The 16,285-nt window shown below is 31.9% G+C and overlaps 1 protein-coding gene across 1 annotated transcript in view; it reads right to left on the bottom strand.

Moving 5' to 3' along the window:
* Atrnl1 (attractin like 1) overlaps window positions 1-16,285 on the bottom strand; it is a 716,444-nt gene that overhangs the window by 603,360 nt on the left and 96,799 nt on the right. The window contains exon 9 of the mRNA XM_027930106.2: window positions 3,125-3,308. Coding sequence (XP_027785907.2) covers window positions 3,125-3,308 — 184 coding nt within the window. The remainder of the gene's footprint in view (window positions 1-3,124; window positions 3,309-16,285) is intronic.

Consider the following 16,285-nt stretch of genomic DNA (forward strand, 5'->3'; position numbering starts at 1 on the left):
AATGTCTATACAACCTTTAGCAATGTCCCTTTTCAATCCTGACATGTTATTTGAATGACATCTTTGTTTTTAGGTTCTGTGTGGAATTTGTTTATTTTATATTATTTATTGTATTACTCTTTACCAACCAACATATTTGGTGATTACTGGTGACTTTATGGATTGTCTACATCATTCTACTTCATTAATTTGTGATGTAATCTCATATTCTTTTCCTTTTCCTATCTTTATTTTCTTTATCCTTACTCTGCTGTTTTTTATGTAGCTTCATAAAAAGATGCTTTGGACTACTGATTTTCAGGCTTTTAAAAGCATTTTCTAATAAATACACTCAAAAGGTATAACTCTCCCTCTTATTCCCTAAATCACATATGTTTTAATGTGTTATCATTCTGTACAAAATATCTTCTAATTATTCCTTGACCAATTATTTCTAAGGAGTTTATTAATTTTTATATTAGGGTTTTTCTGATTTTTTTGTGTATAATCACCAAGAACTCACTTTTGGGTTCATTTCACTGTGATATGTTACTCTGTAGGTTTTTAATTCTTTTTAATCTGTTGAGACTTGCGTTAAAACCCAGCATATGGTAAATTTTGGAAAACTTCCATAAGTACTTAGAAACAATGTGTATGCTGCAATTATATAGTTCTGTGCTCTCAAATATCAAAACCAAACTGTTAGTTGTGCTACTCAACCTTTGATATTTTTGTTTTTTCAATTTACTGATCTTGTGTCAATTACCAAGGGAACTGGATTAAAAATACTGTACTATGATTTGTTCTGTTTTATTCTGTCAACTTTTACTTTATTAATTTTAACATTGTATTATAAGGTCTACCTAAATTCAGAATTACTATATGTTCCAGGGAGACACTTGGCTCAAATTCGTACTTGTCTCATTTTAGCACAGCTGTGCCAATTTTCTTTTATTTGGTTATTAGAAGACATATCTTCCTTCTATCCTTTTATTTTCAACTTTTCTAAATATCTTTATTTCAACCTTTTCTAGGAAACAGATGACTAGATTTTGTTTTTATATTCAGTTCAAAACCTGTTGGCCTTTAATTGGAATATCGTTCTCTCACTTTAGTAAACTTTGATTTCCTCACATCTATATGTAATCATCAAGTGTTCTGTAGTTAAATGCACCATCTCACGATATCCTAGTTGACACACCTACTGTTCCTTTTCCATGTCTTTCTTGCCTTCTTCCAATTCCACGGAGAACTTGTCACCATCCTCATTTTCCCATCTATTCCCTTGCTAGATATACAAAGATGCACTTTTATGCTGGTTGTTACTTAATAATAAAATCTCAAACCCTTACCTATTAATATGTAATATTAGTTTATCAATTCCCATGTTATATGAGGATTTGAGGTTTTCACACCCACTCATCTCTCTTCCTGAAATTCATGCCATCATTTTCATGCATTTGAATTATATGTGTATTTGAGCTTCTATTATTATCAGACTTTTATAAAATAATTATTTAAATTTATGCTTTTTTATTTCTCTATATTCTATCAAGTATCTAGGACTATTTTTCTTCTACTTCAATAGCATTTATTTTATTTATTATTTCCTTTACTCCCGATCAGCTATACTCAAATTCTCTAGGTTCTTGTTTTCTAAAAATGTTTTTATCTCACTTATTTTTTAAAAGTATATTTCACTGGGTATAATTATAGGCTGGTGATTATTTTCTTTCAACCATCTAAAAATATCATGCCTTCTTGATTTCATGCTTTCAGTTAAGAAATCAGTTGTTAGTATTGCCCCTAAGAGAGGGAACATGCCTTTTCCCCTCTAGCTGCTTTTAAATTTTTTTCTTCCTGTTTTCAGCAGCTTTACCATGATATCTCCTAAGTTTCTTTGTACTTATTCCCTTGGTGCTCACAGAATTCTTCAATCTGTAGCTTGAATCTTCTGTCATGTCTGAGAAACTCTTATTTATTTCCCAAAAGAAAAAGTCTAATAATCCTATCTATTTTTTTCAAAGAATGTAGAAATCCAGGTATATTTTTGAAAGTAGAGGTAGCAGAAGAAATCACAGCTTAGTGGAAAACTGTTCTTCCTTTAAACATATAAAGTAATGAAAAGCTAGAAGTTCAAAAGAATGTATACTGTCTTAAAATATTCATTTCCCAGATTTTACAAAGGGAAATAAATACAATAATTCTATAATAAATTCTATATTAAAGTTTATATACTCATAAAATCAATAAATGAAAAATAAATTAACAATATTTCAAACATAAAGAGAATGCTATATATATAAATAGGTAATTTATTAAACAAGAATCAAATGACTACATAAAATAACACTATTCATAGCAGTAATTAGAGAAATGCACATTACAATATCAGTAAGATATTACTCATACCTACCACATTGACAAAAGTAAAAATCCTGATAGTTGTATTGGTGACAACATGAAGACACAAAGACACTCATACCCTGCTGTTGGAAGTATACATTACCACAATCACCCGAAAAGCAATTCAGCAACATGCAGTCAAGTTGAGGGTGTTAATACCCTCAGACACAGCAATTTCACTTTTCAGTGTATACCCTAAAGAAACTATTGCACACGGTCACAGGAAGAACAGAAGACATATATTGCAGCATTGTTGATAACAACAAAAAAGGAAAATTGAACCAAATATCATACGCTTTTTACTTCAGAGGACATTAGATGATGAAACCAAAGAAATATTTTTTATATTTGCGAATATCAATAAAATATGAGTTCAAAGAAGAACAAATCCTAGGATAAATTCTATCAGAGCTCAGTTACAGTGTTAAATAAAATTCCTCATCTAAAATTAACATGATATAAGCACTTATCAGTATAAGTAATGCAGGCAAAATGGTATTTCTGTGGGATTAGAAATCATCTTAAAGTGAATCATTTATATAAATGATGGCTACACAGAAAAGTTATTTATGTATTTTATGTTATTGCTACATAATAACATGTTGTTAGTTGGTTAAATATGGAAAAAAATCCAAGAAGTTTTCTGTGAAAATATTTGGTAAATGCCACCACAACACAAATATGAAATACAACAAACACCAAATCTTCTCCTTACCATGCTTCTGCCCCATCTACTCACCAAGTCTTAGGGTTAACTTCATACTTATAAAGGTCATCTACCAATCCATATTTGTTGCCTGGCAATGCTTTATAGCCTCCATGAACATAAATGGACTTAGTTATCTCATCATACACACTTGTATGCCCATATCCACCTTGCACAATAGCACCTTTTGTTTCTGGAACAAGCCAAGTGTTTGACGCTATAATGGAAAGAAAATAAACCATAGGTGTTTAAAAATACAATTCATATATCACCAAAACGATCAACAAGTTAGTTTTAATGACACATTTTTATGAGTAGATACTGTATACTTAATAGTTATTTAGTATTACTTAATAGTCATGAAATGTATTAAAAATGTGCTAAGTGCTACATTAGATACAAAGTAACACTAAAGCTGAGTAACACTTGTCCTTCGTTAGAGAAATTTATACTCTGAAATACTGAAAATCCGAATTTCTGTGTGCAAGAGAAAAGGGAAATTTGTCACATTTGAAAAAATTATCATTATTTCACAAAAGAAAAAGTCTAATAAATTGCATCTTTATTCTTCTACACATTTTCGGATTCAAATATAAGCCTAAATAAACTATTTAGCAAGTATTTTATGAGAGCCTACTATGTGACTAACTTTTAATTAGCCACTAATAGTACAAAAATAAAAATTATATGATCACTGTCCTTAACTAAAATTAACTCAGCAAATTTTCAACAAATGCTGGTCCTAAAACTAAATTTCCAAGGCTCTTGACAACTGTGTTATTGTTAGGATCCACCAATTTAACTACAAATAAGAGATTAGAAGACAAAGGAAGAAACATCTTCTTATGTCTCTAGAAGCAATAAAGGACAGATGGCAAACAGAAGTAATGGCAGTGTTGGCTTCATAACACTGAGTAGGGGTATTTCCAGCTTAGGGACAAAAGTGGCACTTGCAGTAGCTCAGGAGCTGATGTGATCACAGGCTCCAGCCTTGCTGTATTTCAGCTTCTAGATTTCCAGGTGATCCCACTACCTTGGGTATCCTTAGCCCTTCTAGCATCTGTGTAGTAAATTCTCTACATTAAATTCCACTCTACTTGCTGTATTTAGCAGAGGCACGTACTCCCTATTGCTGGTTCATTTATAGAGATAACCATATGCAAGGCATACTTATAAGAACATGCAGATAAAAAGCATGTAGTTTGTTGGCCTTAGAAAATTTAGATGATAAAGAGCAACTATAAAGAAATCTGTCATTTGGTTTTTTGTTTGTCTGTTTTGGGGTTTTGGTACCAGGGATTGAACTCAGGTGCTTAACCACTGAGCAACAACCCCAGGCCTTTTTTGTATTTTATTTAGAGACAGAGTCTCACTGAGTTGCTTAGGGCCTTGCTAAGTTGTTGAGCCTGGTTTTGAACTCGCAATCCTTCTGTCTCAGGCTCAACTGCTAGGATTACAGGCATGTGCCATCACACTGGGCTGTCATTTGTTTTTAAATGTACACCCAGACCATAACTCTATCATACCTCTATCTTGTCACCTAAACTTTGACATCATAGAGAGTTCACTGAAAATACCCAAATTAATAAAAAATGAAAATGATGGTTAAAAACTCTTCACATTTACAATATTCTAAGGTAGTGAAGAAAGTGATTCTTCACTGGCTATAAAAAATATGAAGTATCAAAAGGAATCATTAAAGCCAATTGTGCTTTACAGAATTTGATTAATATTCTTTAGCCACTTGTTAAATGTTCACGTATGCCTAAAATAAAAGTTTTTCATATTCTTGCTTGTTCTTTTTTTTAATATTTATTTTTTAGTTGTAGTTGGACACAATACCTTTGTGTTATTTATTTATTTTTATGTGGTGCTGAGGATCAAACCCAGAGCCTTGCATGTGCTCTACTTCTGAGCCATAACCCCCAGCCCATCTTGATTGATCTCTTTTTAAAAAGAAAGATAAACTGGCTTTGTAACAAAAATATTGAATAAAAAATTGTAAATGTAAAAGTGAAAAAATAACGTTTGCCCCAGCCCACTTTGTAGAGTTATTTTTCACCATCTTATATATTCTGTATGTTCACAAGTGATAGTTCTAAACATTTTAGTATATACACATTTTAGTATAAAACACATACAGGATATGGATATATATATATATTTGTGCCTCCCAAAATACTGTTTGGTTGTTATTCTTTACTTAAAACATTTGAGGAATCTGTCCACACCCGTTCTTACATTTTTAGCAGCTAAATTTCATTATATTGGTAATGTGTAACTTATTTAAATAACTATTTGGGTTCTCAATTTGCTCTTAAAAAACAATAATGTAATAACCAACTTTGTAATCATCAGCAGCTTCATTATCTAAGACATCATGTCCTATCTCTCAGAAAGTGCACCACTGTCTCATTTAATAAAAATTCTTTCAGGAGTGTATCATTGCTATTCCTTTTTATTTGAGAAAATCTAGAATAAGAAAAATTAATTAATAAATCAAAAGTTTAAAAGTCAACATATGGGGCATTGCTCCTCCACACAGACCATATAAATAGCATTGAGTGACAATCAAAGGAGAATTCTAAAAGGTATAAAGAGGAAAGCACACTGGCCAGTGACTCCAGGTCTGGAGGAAGTGACCTCCCCCAAAGGAAGAAGATGTCCAAGTTCAACATTCTCCCACCTCAATCATGAAGCAGAAGGTAACTCTGGTAGGATTATATCTCCCTAGATGTAACAAGAATCCCATGGACAACACCAGATGATCCTATCAGCCCCAGAGACCTAACAAACACTACTTACATTAAACAGAGGGAGAAACAGTTCCCCATCCCCACCATGCCCAACACTGGAAAGGGAGGGCCTATCACAAGACCTAAATACCTACCTGTTAAATGACTTAAATTAGGCCCAAAGACTGCCAATATAAAAGCCAAAATGTTAAGGTACAATCAAAAATTGCACATCGCATTAAAGACAGGAAAATCACAATTTGAATGAGAAAATATAAGGAACACTAGCACTGAGATGGCTGAATCAGATGTTGAAATCATCTGACAAGGATTTTAAAGTAATCATAATAAAAATATCCCAACAAGCAATCACAAATACTCTTGAAACATCAACAACAACAACAACAACAACAAAATCTCAGCCAAAAAAAGTTAAAGGAAAACTAGAATAACAAATAAAAACTAACTGGATAGGCTCAAAGGGGAGGGTGGGGAAACCCTGTAAACTTGAACAGATCAAAAAACCCTCACAGATCAATAAAATAAAATAAAAAACAGAGAAAATCAACAACAAAAACAAGTCTTGGAGACCTTTGAGACAATAACAAATGATCAAACATTCATATCATCAGAGGAAGAGGAAGAAGAAGAGAAGAAGAAATGGGGCTAAAAGAGTATTAAAGAAATGATTGCTATAAACTTATAAATTTTGTATAAGACATAAACCTACAGATTTAAGAAAACAAGAAAATTCTAAACAGGATAGATCTAAAGAAATCCATGCTAAGATACATCTTAATTAAATTTCTAAACTTTAAAGACATAGGAGGAAAAAAATCTTGCAAGCATACTGAGAGAAAAGACACATTACCTATAGAGAACGTCAATTTAATAATAGTGGATTTCTCATCTGAAAACATTAAGGCCTAAAAGAAGCAGCACATTTTTCAAGTATTGGGGGAAAAACTAACCATCAAGCATGAATCTACCTCTCGTGAAATTGTGCTTCAGGAATTAAGAGGGATAGACTCTTAAATAAAGATTAAAAAAAAAAATGCGAGCTAAGGTGGAACTAGGGTTGTAGCTCAGTGGTAGTACACTCGCCTTGCATGTGTGAAGCACTGGGTTCAATCTTCAGCACGACATAAAAATAAATAAAATAAAATAAAGATATTGTATCCATCTACACCTAAAAAAAATTTTCTTAAAAAACAGCTAAGGGAAATTTTTCAAACAGAAAAGGAATGATAAAATAACGTTGAAGCCTTCCTTCTTCTCATGAAGTTTATAAATCTTATTTGATGGAGACAAAAATAATACCATATGACACTCAAGACAATATGTAAAAGTGGGAAGATAAACTAATGTAAATGGAAGCAAGGTTTCCAGACTTTACTTGAGGTACTAAAATGATGATGCCAATAGACTGTGATGAGTCTAGAGCACCAAGAAAATGAGACAAGGGCTGGGGTTGGGGCTCAGTGGTAGAGTGCTTGCCTCACATCTGTGAGGCACTGGGTTCAATTCACTGCACCACATATAAATGAATGAATAAACAAAAGGTCCATCAACAACTAAAATATATTTTTTTAAAAAATTAGACAAAGAGATGCTCAAAAACACTATAAGCAAATCAAGATGAAATCCTAAAAATAACATAATTCGCAGGAAACCTGAGAAACAAAAAACAATAATAAAATAAAAAGCACAAATATATCAAAATTATCTTATGTATAAATACATCACATTCTTAAAATGACACAATTGTGGAAATGAGCTACAGTTGTCACTAGTTAATGGGAAGAGGGAGCAGAGGTACAAGGGAGGTGGGTGAGTTTAAAAGGAAAATGTGAATGATCTTGGAGAGATGGACTATTCTGGACTGACTGTGATGGGGAACTGTCTATAATGATGACTGTGGTGGCAGACACTTGAAACATACAAAAAACTGCACAAAACTAAATGTGCACATACACACACTCAAGTACAAAACTAGGAAAATCTGAATAGGAATAGAGGATTGTATCGGTGTCAATAAACAGAGCTGGAACATTACACTGAATTTCTGTAAGATCTTTTTTTTAAGAGAGAGAAAGAGAGATAGACAGAGGGAGAATTTTTTAATATTTATTTTTTAGTTTTCGGCGGACACAACATCTTTGTTTGTATGTAGTGCTGAGGATGGAACCCGGGCTGCATGCATGCCAGGTGAGCGCACTACCGCTTGAGCCACATCCCCAGCCCTCTCAAGATCTTATTAATGAATAAAATTGTAAAGTGTATACAGGATCACTCTGTTACTACTTCTTACAGCTATATATAAATCAACAATTATCTCAGTTTAAGTCATCATATACATTCACCTTATTAGTAATCAGGACAATTCACCTTAAATGCAATATTTCACTTAACTACTTGACAAACATTAAAAAACAATTTTTTAAAAAAGTATCAGCGTCATGACACAGGTCTAATGCAAATGTATGCTTAAATATTACCACAGTGGTCTGGAGTGGTTTTAGACAAAAAAATAAAGGAAATAATTTGGTTCAAATAGGAAACAAACTTAAATGTAATATTAACTATGATTCTTATTCTTTTTGAAATTTTTTAAATGTTTTTAGTTATAAATGAACATAATGCCCTTATTTTATTTTTTTATGTGGCGCTGAGAATCAAACCCAGTGCTTCACACGTGCTATGACTGAGCCACAACCAGAGCCCCTGATTCTCACTCTTCTTATGTTATTTTGTACTTGAAAATGTTCATATACTATAAAAAAAATCAGTTGGTCTCAACAAATATTGAAGATAACAAAATACAGGTGAACTCAAAAAATTTTTATTTACATGTAACTTGCTTTTTTAACTCAGACATAAAAATTGTTCATATTAAAGAATACCACATGACATTTTGATACATGTATCACATGATATTTTGAGACATGTATACATTATGTAATGTTATGGCAGGTTACTATGCATGAATTTTATATTTAATTTGGTAATGTCCTCTATCATATTCCCAATTTATAAAAACCGTATCACAGTTCAAAAGTAGCTCAATAAATGAGCTATAAATTCATGACTAAATTAATACATGTACTTATTTAATAAATAATAAATTAGCTAAAGATACTAACACAGGATAATGATGTAAAAGTCAAAAACAAAAATTACTCAAATGCACTGAATGTTCTTCATTAGGCTGTGATAGAGTAATTTATAAAGCATTTAACTTCCTGCCATGAACAACTTAAAAACCAGAAAAGAATATATTAAAAATGGTTTCAAGATACTGAATACCAAGCACCACAGGACACTGATCTTAAATAAAAGAGAAACTGGGTAATCTCTGTGATTGTCAGAGCATACTGACCGAAGGAAATGTCCTGACCACTGCATAATAAGTGAGTCTGAATAAGAAGTGCAATCTCAGACTGCAAAGAGTGTCTGAAGACCTTGCTGAATTGAGAAAATAAAGATGAGAGTTCAAAGAAACCAAAGGAGCTAGAATTCGTAGGACACAATACTAGAGTTGAGGCAATTGAGCACCAAGAAAAGGAGTCTAGTTGAGTAGCCATTGGTACTTCCATAGGAGAAAACTACTTGAGCCTATGAAAAAGACCACTAAAAAACTAACAAGCTCAACAACTCTTGGATCTCAAAGAGGACTCAGAAGAATTTGTGCTCCAAGTAACAAGAGAGAAGATAATAATAACAACTCATTCTACAAGAGCTGTTTGGTAGAGCCCTGAGAAAAGGTCATAATACTGGAATAAACGAGCAATACATTACAAAAAATCCACTCACAACAACCTCAGAAGCAAACTTCCAAAATGCTAATAGTGGTATAAGGTAACTTAACTGCTTGTTAGTACAAACTCCAACACTACTTAAAGGAATATGACAAAATCCAAAAACTGGGAAAGTACAAATATACAATTTCCGAAATGCATTAAGAAATGAACAATTGTAAGAAGGCAAGGCAAATATTACCTTTCACAAGAAGAAAAAACAAACTATAGAAAGAGACCCAGAAATAATATAGAAGACAGAAACAGCAGAACAGAATGTTTTAAAAAACTATTGAAAATATGCTCAAGTATGTCCAATAACATTGCAGAGAACTGGAAGATTAAAAAAATAATAATAAAACAGGACCCAAAGTTTAGCACAGTGGAAGAGTGCTTGCCTAAATGCACAAGGTCATGATTTAATACCCAGGACCTGCACAAGAAAAAAAAATGAGATGCCTAAAAATGAAAAATACAGTACCTAAAATGAAAATACATTTAAGAGTATTAATACAATATTAGATATTATAGGGGGAAAGAACTTAAAATATGTGGTCATGGTAGGGTAGATAGAAATAATGTTTGAAGAAATCATTTCCAAAATTTAGTGAAGCCTTAATTTCACAAAACCAAAAAGGTAAATGAAATACAAATAAAGGGGGAAAAATATAAAGAAACCCCCATCAAAGAAAATCCTGAAGTAGAAGATGAGCAAGCAGAAGAAAAAGGTAAGAAGGGCCATGAAAGTAATTTTAAAACTACTAAGACAAGGAAAAAACTGTCAACCTAAAATTTCTGTTCCAAAACCAAAAATAGGTCTGGGTACGAGGCTTGGTAATACAGCACCTACCTCGCATGCTTGGAACCCTGTGGTCAATTCCAAGTACCACAGAAATTGAAATTAAAAAACAAAAGACCATCAAAGTAGAATTCTATGCCCAGAAAAATATTTTTTCAAAAATAAGAGAAAAAGAAAAGTCTATTAAGACAAAAATGAAAAAAGCAAGCAAAGACATACCCTATAAGAGATATTAGACTAAATGAAAATGATACCTAATACCAGATGAAATGTACTTATACAGACAAATGAAGAATATAGGGAAAACTTAATATGTAAATAATTATAAAATAATTCATCTCTCAATTTTTGTCTACTTAAAATTTTCAAAACAAACATAACAATTTCTTGTGATGTTTATAACATAGAAATATGATATCAGCTCAAAGGAAAGGGAATAAAATACAGATATACTGTTGCCAGGTTCTAACACTATATATATAACATGTTATAACATCAGGTAGAATATGACAAGATTAAGGTATATATTGTAAATCATACAAAAATAAAACAAAAAGTAAAATTAATGAATAGTCCTATTGATTCAAAAAGATAAGCAAATTATAAATAATATTTTCAAAGAAATTCACACCAAAAACATAAACTACTGAAAACTAAAGATGAAAAAAATATCGTGGAAGTGACTAGGAAAAAAGTGACAAATTACTTATAGAAGAACAACAATTCAAGAAAACTGTGACTTTGGGCCAGATTGTAGCTCTGTGGTAGAGCACTTGCCTAGCATGTGTGAGGCAGTTGGTTCAATCCCCAGCACCACATAAAAATACACAAATAAAATAAAGATTCTGTGTCCATCTACAACTAAGTGTATATATATATATATATATTTAACTGTGACTTTAGACCACAGAAGCCAGGAGGAAGTAGCTCAACGTTTTCCTTTCTTTGTGGGTGTGTGTGGCTCAACATTTTTTAAGTGCTGAAAAAAACTATAATTCACAATTCTATATGTATAAACATATCCTACATAGACATGTATAAACACATTTTCAGATGCAAAGAAGATAACCCATATATTTAATGGAACTGTTCTAAAAGAAATGCTAAAAGAAGCTCTTCAGAACAAGGGGAAATGGCAAAGAAAGAAAACTTAGAGTGAAGGAAGAACAATAGATGAGGTAAATACTTGAGTAAATATTGACTATTTTCTTCTTCCTTCTTGTCCATTTGATGGGGTGAAACAAAAAATAACAACATGTCCTTATGGTGTTTCCAATGTATGTAGACACAGTAAGTAAGCAGCTACAATATAGCTTGGAGAGGGTAAACTGTGGTAAGGCTTCTACATTCCAACCCACAAGGCAAAATATTGATGCTAAATAAAATGTAAAAAGTCAAGGACGTATCTTAAAATCCAAAGAAAAAATTACTTTTCAAAATTACAAAGGTAATGTCAAAATCACACTAAATAAGCTTAAAGTGGAATACTGCAAAAAAAAAAAAAAGTCAAATAATACAAAAGAAAACAGGAAAGGGGAAACAGGAATGAAATGAAAGTAAACAAAGAGGAAATGAATAACAAACTAGTAGACCTAAATTTAAGCACTTCAACAATTATGTTAAAGAAGTTAATAATAAAGAAAAATGAAATTATATAACATATTCACATAATAAAAAGGGAAAAAAGATGGACATGACAAATAGAGGACAAAAATCAAAATAGCATGATTAAACTCAATCACATTGATAACCATACTAAATGTAGATTGTCTAAAATACACCAAGTAAAAGGCAGCATCTGTCAGATGAGGTTGAGAGCAAAAAGCAGTTATCTGCTCTCAATGAGGTACGACATAAAAACATGAAAGTATAAAACTCACTGGTAAAACTAATAGACAGTAAAAATAAAATACTCGAAGCCAAGTGCAGTGCACATGCCTGTAATCTCAGCAGCTCAGGAGGCTAAGGCAAGAGATCATAAGTTCAAAGCCAGCCTCCGCAACAGTGAGGTGCTAAGCAACTCAGTTAGACCCTGTCTCTAAATAAAATACAAAACAGGGCTGGGCAGAGAGCCCCTGAGTTCAATCCCCAGTACTCCTGAAATTAATTAATTATTTTAGTTAAATAATACTGTAATTATGTTATGCAAATCATGATTTTAGTATGAAAATTAAAAGGCAGAAGTATTAGAAACAATAATAACTTGCAGGTAGAATATGACAAGATTAAGGTATATATTGTAAATCATAGTGAAATAACTTGTTAAGGGATATATAATAGACAAAGATCAATATTGGAGTTGAGTATAAGTAAAAGCATAGTTATTTTATGTGATCAAAGTTAAATTGATATCAGCTTGAAACAGCCTTTTATAACTATGTTTTATATAAGCTTAATAGTAACCAAAAAGCAAAAATCTATAGCAGATACATAAACATAAAAAGTTCAAAGCATATCACTATAGAAAATAATATAATCATAAAGGAAGATAGCAAAGAACTAAAGATCTTAAAAAAAAAAAAAAAACAGAAGACAGGGCTGGGGTTGTGGCTTAGTGGTAGAGCACTCTCCTAGAATGCATGAGTCACTTGGTTCAATCTTCAGCACCACATAAAAATGAAATAAAGATATTGTTTGCCTACCTACAACTAAAAAATAAATATTTAAAAAAACAAAGACAAAAAATTAACAAAATGGCAGTAGTAAGTCTTTACCTATCAATAACTATCTTAAATATAAACGGATTAAATTCTCCCACCAAAAGATATATAGTGGCTGAATGGATTAAAAAACAAGACCTAACTCTTTGCTGCCCTCAAGAAGCTCACTTCATCTTTAAGGACACACACATATTAAAAGTAAAAAGATGTAAGAAGATATTCCATGCAAATAGAAATCAAAAGAGGGCAGAGGTAACTATACACCATACAATGACAAAGAGATAAAATCCTCAAGAAACTGTAACAATTATGTCCAATGCTGGAGCGCCTAAATATATAAAGCAATTATTAAACCTGAAAGATAGATAAAATAAAATACAATGAGAAAGAGAACTTCAATATCCCACTTTTAACAATGGAGAGACTATTCAGACATAATACACATTGGACTGGAGCTATATTTTAGACCATATGAACCTAACAGGCAATTTCAGCAATAGCAGTAGAAGACTCATTCTTCTAAAGCACACATGGATATTTTGCAGGATAGGTCTTATGTTAGGCCACAAAAGAAGTCTTATAAATTTAAGATGAATGAATCAATATCAAGTATCTTTTTATCACAATGGTATAAAATTAGAAATATCAGAGGAATTTCAGAAAATTCAAAATGTGTGGAAAATTAAAAACAGGTCAAATAAGAAAATAAAATAGAAATTTAAAAATAACTTGAGACAGTAGCAAAACTTATGGGATACAGCAAACCAGTTCTAAGAAGGGAATTAATAGGGAAAAAATGAGATCTATTACAAATAGATCTCAAATATTTAAGATTAAATTTCAAGGAACTAAAAGAGAAAAACTAAATCCAAAGTTAGTAGAAGGAAAGAAATAATAAATTTCAGATCAGAAATAAATGAATTAGAGACTAGAAAAACAACAGACAAAAAGCAATGAAACTGAGAGTTGGTTCTTTGAAAAGATAAAGTTGGCAAACCTGCAGCCTGAGTAAAAATTTAAAAAATAGACAAAACTCATAGAAATAAAATCTGACACAAAAGAGGTAATATTACAACTGATACCGCAGAAATATAAAGGACTGTTAGAAATAGCAATTATATGCCAACAACTTGGATATCCTATAAGGAATGGATAAATTCCTAGACATATATAACTACACCATGAAGAAACAGAAAATCTGAATAGACCAATAACAAGTTAGGAAATTAAGTCTTTTATCAAAATCCTCCCCACAAAGAAAAGCTTAAAAAAAAAACAGATGGCTTCAATGGTGAATGCTGCGAAATACTTAAATAAGTAACACCGGTCCTTCTCAAATTCTTCCCAAAAAATGAACAGGAGGGTACACTTTCAAACTCATTTTATGAGACCAGCACTACCCTGATTATCAAAGCCACAGAGGAAACTATAAGAAAAGAAAACTGGAGGCCAATAACCCTGATGAACATAGAGGCAAAAGTTGCCAATAAAACACTAGCAAATGAAATTCAACAGCCCATGAAAGAATCATTCATGGTGAAGTGGGATTTATCTCAGAGGTGCAATGACAGTACAATACACACAAATTTTAAAAATGTGACATACCACATCAACAGAATGAAAGACAAAAAACATACAATCATCTCAATATATGCACAAAAAACAATGAAAGTAAACATCCTTTCATTATTCAAAGAAAAACAGAGAATGTTTTTTTTTTTTCAAAAACAGAGAATGCATATATGTTGAGAGCTTTTCCTTTAAGACAAGGAACAAGACAAGGATACTGACTCTTGTCTATTCAACCTAGTACTGGAGTTCTAGACACAGAAATTAGACAAGTGGGGGGAAAGTATCCAAACTGAAAAAGGAAGAAGTTGTCTTTGTTTGCAGATGATATGATCTTACACAATAGAAAACCCTAAGAAATCTAACCAAAAAACTGTAAGAAATAATAAACTCAGTGAAGTTCTAGGATATAAAATCAACATACCAAAATCAATAGTGTTTCTATACACTAACTGTCTGAAAATGAAATCAAGAAAATGATTTCATTCACAATAACAAACAATCAAGGAATACAGTACAAAGAGGTAAAAGATATATATACACTATAAAATACTGATGAAAGAAACTGATGATGAAAAATAAAACTGAAAAGATATGCTGCATCCATGAATTAAAGGAATTAATATTTTAAAAATCCATATTTATCCAAGCGGATTTACAGATACAACATAATCTCTACTGAAATTCCAATGACATTTTTCACAGAAATAGACAAACAATCTTAAAATTAGTAGAGAACCATAAAATATCCCAAATGACTAAAGTATTCTTGAGCAAAAAGAACAATGCCAGAAGCATCATACTACCTGATTTCAAAATCTACTACAAAGCTATAGTAATCAACATAGCACAGAACTGGCATGGTATTGACAGATCAATGGAACAGAATAGACAGCCCAAGAATAAATCCATGCATTTATGGTCAATTGGTTTTTTACCAAAAACCCAAGAATATACAATGCAGAAAAGACAGTCTCTTCAATACATGATTCTAAGCAAACTGAATAGATACAAACAGAAGAATGAAATTAGGCCTTTAACTCAATCAAATTAAAATAGATTAAAATTTCATTGTAATATCTGAAATAATAAAACTACTAGAAGAAAACAGTTTAGGGAAAGCCCCATGATAGTGGTTAGGCAATGACTTTCAGATATGATCCCCAAAGTACAGGCAACAAAAGCAAAAACAGACAAATGGTATTATATCAAACTAAAAAGCTTCTGCACAGCAAGGAAAAATCAACAGTGAAAAGACAACCTATAGAATGAAAGAACATATTTGCAAATCATATATTTGATAAGGGGTTAGCATAAAAAATATATTAAAAATTCTATAGCAAGAAAACAAACAACCCATTAAATGAAATAAGTCAGACACAGAAAGACAAATAGTGTAATGTCTCTATTGTGAAGAACAGTGAATCAAATCATGGCCTCTGACTCTCTTGTGGCTATATTTGCATTGGGAGCTGCCTGTGCAAAGCTGCAGGTCAATATGCCCCAGCTGCTATGGTGATGCTGGCCTGAGAAGGCTCCATGCCAAAGTGCAGAACTATTATAAGTCCAGCCTTTGAGTTCAGGACCAATTCCCAGGGATAGAGAATTCTGAGCAAAACAAGATGACCCTAATG

The sequence above is a fragment of the Marmota flaviventris genome, chromosome 4 (genome assembly GCF_047511675.1).
Source record: "Marmota flaviventris isolate mMarFla1 chromosome 4, mMarFla1.hap1, whole genome shotgun sequence".
Classification (NCBI taxonomy): Eukaryota; Metazoa; Chordata; class Mammalia; order Rodentia; family Sciuridae; genus Marmota; species Marmota flaviventris.